Source organism: Parus major, chromosome 11, assembly GCF_001522545.3.
Source record: "Parus major isolate Abel chromosome 11, Parus_major1.1, whole genome shotgun sequence".
Lineage (NCBI taxonomy): Eukaryota > Metazoa > Chordata > Aves > Passeriformes > Paridae > Parus > Parus major.
The window spans coordinates 4,529,188-4,540,993 of NC_031780.1; the positions used below are offsets into that span (position 1 = coordinate 4,529,188).

The 11,806-nt window shown below is 44.7% G+C and overlaps 1 protein-coding gene across 1 annotated transcript in view; it reads right to left on the reverse strand.

Moving 5' to 3' along the window:
- Nucleotides 1-1,439, reverse strand: part of CMIP (c-Maf inducing protein) — a 130,408-nt gene extending 128,969 nt beyond the window's left edge. Inside the window, exon 1 of the mRNA XM_015640182.3 lies at nt 510-1,439. Coding sequence (XP_015495668.1) covers nt 510-806 — 297 coding nt within the window. The 5' untranslated portion in view covers nt 807-1,439. The remainder of the gene's footprint in view (nt 1-509) is intronic.
- Nucleotides 1,440-11,806: the final 10,367 nt, after the last annotated feature.

Here is an 11,806-nt window from a genome sequence, read left to right on the forward strand (position 1 = left end):
CCTCCGCTCTCGAATTAAAAGCATCCTCCACCTCCCTCACCTCCAACTCGCCAAGGTGCCAGCAGGTATCTGCCGACTTTGGTTTCGGATAGAAAGGGCTCAGTATGGTGACTGTATGTCGGAGCATGTTGAGAGGGAAGGAATTTTTTTCTTTATTTTTTTTTTTTTAAAAAAAGAAAAAAATCAACAACAATAATTACAGTAATAGTAGCCTTGCTCGGAAAATAATAAAAAAACCAACACCGAAACTGCAAAAATAAACATCCACAGGATTACGAACAAGGGAAAAAAAAAAAAAAAGAATCCTTTCTGGATTTTCGCCGGCATTCACGGACCCAGTCGAGCCGATCCCCCCCCTCGCCCACCGGCGGCCCCGGGGGTCCCCGCCAGGTCCGGCCGCTCGGGGACAGCGGGCGCGGGCATCCCCCGGCCCCGCGCACCGCGGATGCCCCGCGGCCGCTCCGCGTCCGCCCCCGCGGCGGGGCCGCTGGACCCGGGCGGGCTCTTACCGTGGCCGAGGCGACGCTGTTGTCCGCCAGGGTCAAGTGGTGAGGCTCCCACCGCCGCAGGAACTTGGAGGTGAGGATCTTGCTGAGAAACGTCCGGGGGTGCCGGATGACACACACCTGGATGTCCCCCTCCTGCAGCAGCTTGTACCTCATGCCGTTGCAGTGGAGCAGGGCTCTCCGGCACGGCGCGGCACCCATTTTATTCCCCTCGGGAGCGGACATCTCGCCCAGCAGCGGCTTGCTCTCCTCGGGCTGCCTGCGGTCGCTGCCCCCGCCGGAGCCGCCGGTGCGATCCATGGCAGCCCCGCGGGCCGGGTCGGGGGTGGCGCTCGGCCGCCCGCAGGGACCGGTCTCTACGGCGGGTAGAGACGGGCACGACCAAACAAAATAAAATTCAAAATAAAAACTATAAGAAAAAAAAAATCCAACCCCACGCGGTAGATTAAAAAAATAATAATAATAAAAATTGCACGCGAAAGAGAAAAAAATAAAAAAAAAATTTAAAAAACCAAAACCTGTCGGGGAAAATGGGGGTAGGGACTGAGCCGCCCCGAGGGGAGAAGGGGGAAAGGGAAGCGATAAAATCCTTATTCAAACTTCCCAATCCGCCCCCGGCGGGTCACAGCGCCGCGTCCATGCTGCCGGGCGGGCGCCGGCCGAGCGGAGGGTCGGCTCCCGCGGGGGCGGCGGACAAAAGCCGGCGGTGGTGGCGGCGCGGGGGGCTCCTGACGGCGGCGACGGGGGCTGCGGGGCGTCCGGCCGCGGCTCCTTCCTTCCCCCCGGGGCGTGTGCGCGGGAGCGTGCGGCGGCGCGCGTGCATGTATGTGGGTGCGGGTGCGCGCCCGTGGGAGCGGGTGCGAGTGTGTGTGTGTGAGCGTGCCTGCCTCGGTGTGCGTGTCTGTGTGTGCGGGTCCCCACGCGCGCCGCCGCCGCGGCAGGAGGAGGAGGCGGCGGGAGCGGCGGGCGCTGCCGACACAGCCCCTCTGCCGGAGCGGCTCCGAGCGCCGCGATTGGCCCCGCCGCCGTCACGTGCCGCCCTGCCTGACGTCAATGGCCGCGGAGCCGCTCCGGGCAGCGGTGGCCGCGGGAGGTGCGCGGGAAGCGCCGCGCCCCTCACAGAGCCTCGGGATCGTTCGGGCTGGAAAAGACCTCTGAGATCATCGGGTCCGAGCTGTGATCGAACGCCGCCTCGTCGACCAGCCCCGCAGCACCGAGTGCCGTGACCCGTCTTTTCTTTAAACAGCTCCAGAGACAGTGATTCCAGCACCTCCCTGGGCAGCCCGTTCCGATGTCTGATCGCCCTTTCTGTGAAGAAATCCCTCCGAACGTCCAACCTAAACCTTCCCTAGAGCGACTCATCGGGGCATGAGGCTGGGCAGGGCTGGAGGTGTGCGGGCACCGCCAGGCCCCTCCACCATGAGGGGAACCCCCAGGTGGATCCTGAGGGAAGGGGGAGACACAGGGCGGTCAGTGTCCCCCGTCAGTGTCCCCTTCCCGCAGCCCTCACGCTGGCAGGAACCTGGGCAGGGCGCAGGGGCTGTGACCACTTCTCCTTGTAAGTGACAAATCATCACAGGTTGAGTTTTGAGCATCCTCACTCCAGCGTTACGCTCTTGTACAACCCCTGCAGAGAATGGCCAAGGAAGCCCGTTCCAGGCTGCTGGCACTTCAGCAGTGATATTTCCTTTCCTCTGGCTTTTGTGGAACCTGGGAACGGCTGTGCTCCCCAGTGCACCAGCCCTTGGAAGCCACTGCACTGAGCTGAGTGTCAAGTGTCCTCCGATCGTCGGCAAAGCAGCACAATCATTTATTAAAAAAAGAAAACAATGAAAAAACCGACTCCTTTCTAAGCCTTCTAAACCACTTCACAGCTGAGGGATGCTGTGTGCAGTATGAATGCCATGCCCAGAGAAATGATACTATCAATACTTGCTTTTTTTCTCAGCGGTAGAACTCAGATCTTGTTTCCAATTTCCTCATTTGCACAATCAGTTTAGGACCAATTTTTTAAAAATACATTTTATGTAATACATCCACATGCCATTGAACTGTGAGACCCCTCACAATGCATATTACCAAGGTCCAGAATTTAGAAGGAATTTACAGGGCTGTTTTAGATCGTGCTTGCAACATATTCAGAGAAATTATAAACCTTTTAGTGTAAGCTCACCTCTGACTGAGGGAGGTTAGGAGAGGGTCTGCTCTGTGGTGAGCTGACTGTGTCCCTGACTTGGTTTCTGGGGGCATGTCCCCGTGCAATAGTTCTCAGATAGGTCACCATGCCAAGAGAAGTGCCAGTAGTTGCAGGCAGCATCACCAGCCCACCCCAGAAAAAGCTCTTTCATCTGATCTATTTGCATCACGAGTCACACACAGATTATCTGTTGGAGAGGCAAGCTGCTACTGGAAGGGCTTGGGAGCCTTTGCCATAAAACCTTTTGTAGTGGCTCCTGTCAAAGACAATACATGACCGGCTGGACCACAATTACAGTGAGCATGTCCATCACGTGTGATGTTACAGAGCCGTTCTGTTGAAACAGGATTGCATTTTAAAGGAGAACTGCTGTCTAAACACTTTCAGAAAGGAAGGGTTTTTAACCTATCAATTACTAGAAAATTTGAGGGATACTTTTGTTGCATGTCAGCATCAAAATTATTTATAAAAAGCAAGGAAGTCTCCAGAGCACTCCCAAGTACCAGTTGATAAAATGATGCAGAATTATGTAACTTGGCAAAGGTTAGAAGAAAGCCACTCATTTAATGGCATACATAATATAACCAACAGGAAGACAAAAATCTCTTTTATAGATGTTCAAATTGTCAGTATCTCATAGTCCTGGTAATCACTTACCTCCTGAACTTAAGCAAAGTGACTGGTCATTGTGCAGTAAACATTACAGGCAGTTCCCACAGAGCTTTGTACACCATATACTGCAAGGGGTGAGTGATGCAGACATTTACCCTGAAACAAACCCACATCTACTCATATCTATAAATATGAATGGAACTGTAATAAAAATAATAATAAAAAATACTTGCAAACCAGAGTAGAAAAGGACATCTTTGTTTAGATGCAACTTTTCGCTGCAGGAACTGTCTGTTTCCAGGAGTTCATAGGGTGCCTGGTACAAGGGAGACCTGTTCTTGTTTGATTCAAGGCACTGTTCTGGTACAGATGATAATTGTGCTGATAGTAGGACTATTCTCATACACTCACCTGCAGCAACACTTCCCTCAGAAATAAAACCAAAGTGGGACTATTCCAGTGAAAGTTTGTGTAAATGAGCCACCTGCTCAAACCACTGTTTTAAATCTACTACAGTTTTCCTCTCTGAGAGCTGCTCAACAACGGGAGGACGTTATGTAAGAGTCTGGTGTCCTTAAGTGAATTTCCTGGCAAATTAGAGCAGTTGTTTTCCACTTATATTCCACAGAAGGCAGGAAAAAATCAAGGCTGGTCTACAGCGATCGACCCATGAGTTACCAGAAAGGATCCAAGTCTGGAAATCCACCATTCCAAAGTGTTGAAATCCACTGAGACACTGCAAATGCCACTCCTAGCAACACCTGTCAAGGACAGAGGTCCAAATCCTCAGCTGCATTTGCAGCTCTCCCTGAATCCCCACTCTCAGGCTGCAGGTGTTCTTCTCTCTGAAGTAAACTCAGCAGAGCACGATAAGATCAAGGCATGAAATCTCACATTGCCTTCCAGAACAGGGCAACCCAAAACCCTGTCTAGACAAGTGAAATTGAAACAGGCTGCTGGCTGCCCAGCTCACCAAAATGCACATTAGCTACCCAACCCGCAGTAAATAGCCAGTGTGTGACCCAGGGCTGAACACATTAAAATTAACACCCCTCTTCACATCTCCTATCAATTATGGCAAACAGAAGTTGGATCAGTTGCAATCCTGGCTTTTTTGTTCTTGCAGACTTCCTCTTCTGGCTCCATGCAGCACAACAGACATCTCAGGTATACATGCTTGGCAGAATTTCAAGGTGATGTTTGGGGAATTGCTGCATGTTTTCTTTTTTTCCCCCCAAATGAACAAATCTAACTAGAAATTTATCATGAATATGAGACAATCATTCATTTAAATAATAAACACTGAGCAAATAATTCACAATAAAAAGCACATCAGTGAAAATATACCTCTAGCTACTCACAAGGTGCTTCTGGGCATGATATCAGTTTTGAAAGTTTTGAATAATTCAAGAATTTGTGAGGTTTTCTATGAAATACTTCATTTCTGTGCTACAAAAGAAACACAGCCTCTGAAAGTGAAAATTGAATAGTTTATTCTTTATTGTTGATACTACTACCAAGTAGAGGCTCCTTTAAGTCAGGGCTTCTAGGTACAGGTCAAATTTGAAGAGGGAAGGAGATAGAGATTTGTTCTACTCTGCAGAAATATCAGTGCAATTGGACCAAAACTAAAACGTGGGGCTGGGAGGGAAGTGAGCAGAGGTAAAACTGTTTTCTCCAGAAGAGAGGACATTGACAGAAGGGCAATTCAGACACACCTGCCAGTTCTGTACCCTACTTGTGGACTCTGCCCACTCCTGGACTCTGCCCTTTCATTTGCACTTCTTTGTATCTTGCTCTTTTTTTATTATTCACTGCCATTTCATAATAGGCTTTGTAAACAGAAGCATCGCTTCCTGAAAGACACTGTAGCCTGGAAACCTGGGATATACCCACCATGGATACACCCACTGGAAGTAAACCTGCCAGTTTAAAGCAGATAAGACTTCTGGGTCAGCAACAGACTTTTTTCCCCTCTTCTCCAAAACCAATTCTGTTGTGACATATATTATTGAGAATATTCATCTGCTCAGTTGTATGTCTGTAAAACCAGGAAAGAGCATTAACACAAACACTTGCAAATACCTGGGATTCCAGTCTTAAGAGAAAAATAACACTTTTTATGCATTTCCAGCATTTGGTCTCTTGGAGATCTACACTCAGTTCCATCAGGTGTTCTGCAGAGATCATTTCTGGGTGCTAACACAGAAGCAGTCTCCTGACATACCGTCTTAAGCATAGTAACGCCCATCTACAACCATGTCTTAAAACAAAAGAAATGTGATATTGTGAAGGAAAAGAAAGCAGCAATTTGTGTCAAGTGCTCAATGCCACTAGCACAGGTTTCATAGTGGTGAGGGGCTTGGAATACCCATGAGTAAACACCTGAGGTGCCAAAACCTATGCAGGAAAAAAAATACAGACTAAAGTCACCTTGTCTGAATGTAAACCCATACAGTGGATACTTGTCAAGCTATGAGGGAACTAATAGAGCAGCTGTGGCAAGGGCCAGACACAGACAATTAGATGCCTCAACAAGGGATGTGCTGACCACAGGGCCCACAGGGGCTTTGGAGGATTTGTTGAATGCTTTAAAAGAGAAAACAAGAAAAAGAAATAATAATCACTTACTACACTATTAATTACTCCTGGTTCACTTTACATGTTACAACATTAATACGTGACTTGGCAAACTCTTTTCCCAGTCAATCGAAGAGGAAAGAAAATATAAATCTCCTTTTATTGTCTCTCACTGAAATTTTTTGACAGAGGCTGTAAGGGCCTACTACAATCATGCTTTCTGTAACAAAAAAACACCCACTTCTCTTGTCTGCTTAGCACATCCCTGGGAGTTGTCTGTTCAGAGATGTGAGATACATACGGTTTTTCCAAGCAGAGCAACAAGGACCAGGAATTCCCAAATTGTATTCAATATCCGTTTAGACTCTTACACAGCAGCTGCTCCTCTCATGTTTGGATCCTCGATGCATATTAGAGATAATGGAGCTTTCTTCCCTTATTCACAGAGGTGCTGCCTGGATTATGGAATTCATTAGTCAATGCTTGCAAATTGCCACTGTCGACTCAGAGCAAATTCCTGCTATCAGACTCACTAGTCAGCTCATTTTCATAACAATGCTGTATTGTTAAAAATACTTTTAAACCACTCTTTAGAGAAACTGGGGAATACAACACATTCAAGCAAACACCTAAAACATCAAAGAGATCCAGTCTCAGTAATGCTAAAAGTCCTGCATTTCTATCTGTGTTTAAATTAATCAGTGTGATGGTGTTAAGAGGATTCAGTAAGTCATAAAACTTTGGGCAACTGAATTGCTTCCCAAAAGGGGTGAGGGACATTTAAACCTAAATAGATAAAGATTAAAGGAACCCACACTGCAAGAAGTAGCTGCCCCTGAGGAAAGGAAGGCCTTGATTAGGGCACCATTGTAAACAGGCACAGAAAATAAAGACTGAATTTGCAAGGAGCTCTTTCTTTTCCCCAAATTTCTCATTATCCACTCCTGAGACTAACAGTAACTCTGAAAGACACCTCACAGAGGAGTAGTAAGTGGGAAATCAGACTCTGCTGTGAAATTGCAATTCTCTGACATCTCTGGCATTCAGATTTCTGCTCTTCCCCAAATTACTCAGTCGCTGGGTTCTTGCTTTCCCAGTGGATGCACATTACAGCACAGGGCTGATTGCGAGCTGTGCAGACCCTGGGGACAAATATATCTTTGATTCCTCACTGACATAGTGCACACTCTTGAGTGCATGATGCAGAAATACTTTTTTTTTCTGCCTGTCATCATCAGATGCTCTGATGTAGGGGGATGTAGGATGAAGCTGGTGGTACCAATTGCTAGAAGGAGCCTGCCATCTGCTGATCTGAGCAGCACTCCAGTCTGACTTTTCCCAGATCTGATTTAGTGGGATGAAGCACGATACAAAGTAGGTTAAATGTATCTGAAATGAAGCAGAATTAACAGAATTTCTGTGGTGAAAGGATTAATTTAAGTGGAAAGAGGAAGTTCCAACTCTTACAATATCCGGTCTAAATCTGAATTAAACAAATAGAAATAAAAGGGCAACTAAAATAGACCTAAAGTCAGTAAAAAAACCTAAAGTCAGTAGGAAAGAGATAAGCAGAAGATACAGAGAGGAAAGAGCCTGAAATTTCCTTTTTCACTTTGCTTCTCCCAACCAGATAGTACAGCTAAGGTATCCCTCACCTTCACCGTTCCAACTTACAGCAGTTCTAAACTTCTTTATGGCCTTTTTCCACGGCCACCCACACACCCAGGCATGAAAAAAGTACTGGAAAAGGTGAGCTCTCATCAGGCTGTCATCTTGATTTACTTTCATGCTTAAATCAAGATATATGTAAAAAAATATCATTTGGCAGCATGCAGTGAAAAGTCACCATTTCCATTACACTGTCTGCATTATTGTTCTCACCTCCAGCTAATATTTCCTATTTCATCAATAGATTACATCCTACCAGTCATTCCAAGCAGCAAGTGCTAATCAGTTTGAAATGCTCTATTAGCTCTTGGCACATATAAAACATCACTGTAACACAACCAAATAAAAAAGTCAAAGGGAAGTATGGGGTATGATGCAGAGCTCTGAGCTTGTCACAATAAGGTGAAGTTTCCCCAAAACAGAGGAAGAATAGCTAAGAAAGAAAAAACTAGTCCCCAGATTAGGGAAGTGTATCTTCTCTCACTGAACCAACAAAAGGGGAAGTGAAATTAGAAGTGGATGAACTGCTGAAAGACTTGGATTATGTTTTTAAAGACCGAGGGAAGGAAAAAAAGCAGAATAGGGGAAAAGCATCAAGTATTAGCAGGATTAGTATCACAGGTTCTCTGGTGAAGAGGTGTCATAGAAAGAGAAGATAACACATCCTTAATTACTGTTTTTATAATGAAATTATAAAATCCTGTGTTACAATCCCTTCAAAACAATGTTACACAAAAGGCAGCTGAAACTCTCTCACTTTTCTACAGTCCTATCCTTACCTTAATATGAGCTGGGCTATAAAGTATACTTTATTTTAAAAAAGTAAAGTACTCCCATCTGATGACAATACACATCATCCAGTGCTGGAGACTTTGTTGTCCTAAGAACATTGTAAATACATCTAACATGGACCCTGGCCTAAGAAGTACAAGTAAACAGATACAAAGGACAGTGAGGTGCATCAATTTAATGTGGTTATCTTTCATGGTTATAGATTCACAGGTAAAGGAACTTTGGTCATTACATACCTTGTCATTTTTACCTGCCCATCAGCAGAGCATAGATTATTTCTTGAAAGTATAATATCCTTGAAGGCCTTACAATACAAAAGGCAACAGAAAATAGAAAATAACAGTCATTTGCTTAGGACAGTCGCCAGGTGAAATGCAACATAGCAAGAAGATGACAAATCCAGAGAATTATCTGAAAAGAACAGATGGTCAGTAATGGACAGACTGTACCATATACCTAGAAGAAATGCATCACACATCATAAGCAAAATAAAAAAATAATTAAAAAGAAGAAATCATTTATGCCTGTAACTTTAATAGAGCCCAAGGCAAAAGCTGACCAGCAAAATCAGAGTTTCTAAGCTACTACAACATTGCAAAATGCAGGTGTTTTCTATGATATATAAATTTCTTCCAGTATATAAGGCTATTTTTCCAGAACATGAAAAAGCTAAGCTGAAAAGAGTACATTTGGATTAAGCTCTTCACTAATGCTATAGAAAGCTTTAAGATGAAAATGCAGAATGAGATGTAGGAAAACACCAGCTATCCAGCACCAGCTCCTCAGCCTCTAGTAAGACCTTGAGAGCATTAGGGATGGTACAGCTGTTGCTGCAAAACATCTTGTGGATTGGTTAACTCCATCAGCAAATTGCACCAAGGCAGATATCAATTTACATCTGTTTACCACAGCCACACAGGTGATGGGAGCAAAGGGAGTGGATGCAACGTGGGCAGCGTGGAGCAGGGTTGGGTTATCATTATCAACAGCAGGAGAATAAAGGCATTCTGTGTTCCAGGCCTTGTTTGTGAGTGCAGGCAGGTGGGGTTTGGCCTCTTGTTTGTCCTGCAGTCAAGAGCAAAGATCATTACAGTCCTAAACACTATCTGAATTAAACAGTGAAACAAGAAGCAAAGAAAACATTGGGTGAAGTTAGCAGGACTGGGGCAGTGGGTAGGAAGGTGTAAGCAGGGATGATGGGGCTGAGTTGTCATGTTTAGAGGCCTCATAGTACATAATTTACACCTCACTGTAACCATAGTGAAGATACAGATGAGTCCCATAGTTCAAGGTCATCTAAGGAAATTATAGTTATCTTAGCTTAGTAGTTTTTAAAGAGAAATCCTGCATGTGGGCCTGAAAAGACAGACATTTGTTTTAATTTGCTTTAATTCATGCAGTTGTTTCAGTTAACTTACATCTATGGCTAAAATGCCTCCTTAATCTGGTGTGGGAGCTAATGCTCCATACATTAAGGATGATGGGCATTCAAGGAAAAGTGTATTTAAAGCATTAAGAGCTGTGTAGCTGGCTTCTGGGAATAATTCTTCCTGTGACTGTACAGTTTGCTCTCATATCTTTGAGCAAGAGAAAAGGAAGACATGGCTGTCCAGAGCAATCAAAAGTGGGAGTTTAGGGATGCAAGTTCCAGGAACCATTCTTTGCCTGGGAACAAGGGATGATTTTGGGATTGACTGCTATGCTTTTTTCACACTGATTTTTGATTATGAATGTGTATGGGTTCACACTTGCTATGCAGCAGTAGCTGACCTTTCCTAGGACAAGCCAATTAGTCTGCAAGAGTGAATAAAGAGATATTATCATCTTTAATATGTGCTGCTGACACTGCTTTTCCAAAATACTCTCCTGTGGGCATTAAAGTGATGTTTTCGTTTATCCACCAATAAAAAAGCAGCCTTAACCCATCTGCCTGTCCCTCTGTGTATATATCTGGGTAATTTAATAAATGCTTCTGGGTGTTGATTTACGTCATTGTATCTGTATATAAGCCTGCCTCTGTGAGCATGCTGCTGGTTGTCTCTGAGCATTCATTGTCTGCCTTGTGTGTGTATGTCTGTGTGTCTGAATGTGGTTTTGTTTAAAATTTTTCCCTAGAAAAAACAAGAAGTCAGATGTTTCATGAGGTTGTTCGTTAAAACCAAGGGAAGGAAGGAGGAGACAGTAAGGGATAATTTAGAGAGAAACAGGGGTAGATTTGGCTACAGTTAATCATCTGCCTCAGTCTTCACTGGATGAGATGGGGGAGTTCATTCCAGACATTAAAATGTCCCAGGGGAGGATCATATAGATCATTCTGGAAGAGAAATGGAAAGAATAAATTATCCAAAGGCTCAGAAAGCAATGGAGCCAGACGTCATCTGATCCCAAAGCAAAGATAAAAACAGGGAGAGAGAACCTTCACAAGACATGCCCAGGATTCCCTGAGAAACTGGGGGTAGAGATAGAGAAAACAATTTCTAACTGCTGTCAGTGAGGCAGATTTCTAAGATACCAGATTAAGGTATCTGGTATCCTGGTACTCTGGTTCCAGCTGTAATTCTGTCTCACAGGGAAAGGTATTATTCTGAGTCAGAATGCAGAACAAAAGAACATTAAAATGGAAGTAAATGCAAAGTTTCCCAACATGCCAGTATCCCCTGAAAAATAAGTCTGACTAATGGCCCAGGAACTTTCATAACACGAGTCTCCTCAAACCAGCAGCACAAGGGGTCGGATGGATTTTCCAGCTCTGTACCCAGATCACTTTGCACACACAGCTTGTTTTCCTGCACTTAATCATGGGCCTGACTCACCACCCCTTCTCTGCACTATTCACTATTCTCCCAGTTCAGCTGCAGCGTAAACAACTGAACCAGCAGTACCTCACCAGGGGAAACACCGGGAAGCAGCAGTGTCCATGTCCATGCACTGTGACATCCTCTGTTTCAAACAAGAGGATGATAATTCCTGTTTTGGAGCTGTTACACACCCCAAGACCACATGATATACCAGAATCAGAAGTTTTCAGCATTGGTAGCCAGATACTCCGAGGACAGCAACGTGCCCATGCCAGCTGACACTGTGAGCACATTTATTGTACGTGGAAATACCAGGTTTTTTACCTACATCCTCCATGACATCTGTCTGCGATCCAGTACAGGTCCTGAGAAATATCTGGGAAGTTTTCTAGATATCCTTTGTTTGCAGAGGGACTCCTATGCAAAACAACTCTTCCCTATAGTGCTGTTAAACAGGAGTAACATCAGCTCTGATTGTTGCATACATTTCCTAGAAGAGGTAAAACAAACTGAGGAAATTAGATTTTATAATCCCATGTATGATCCTTCAAATGAAAACTACTGAATGAAAATATTTTCTGCAACAAAATAATATCTTTCTCACAGAGAAAAGCATGACTCATACCTTGAGACACCTGGACACTTATAAACTA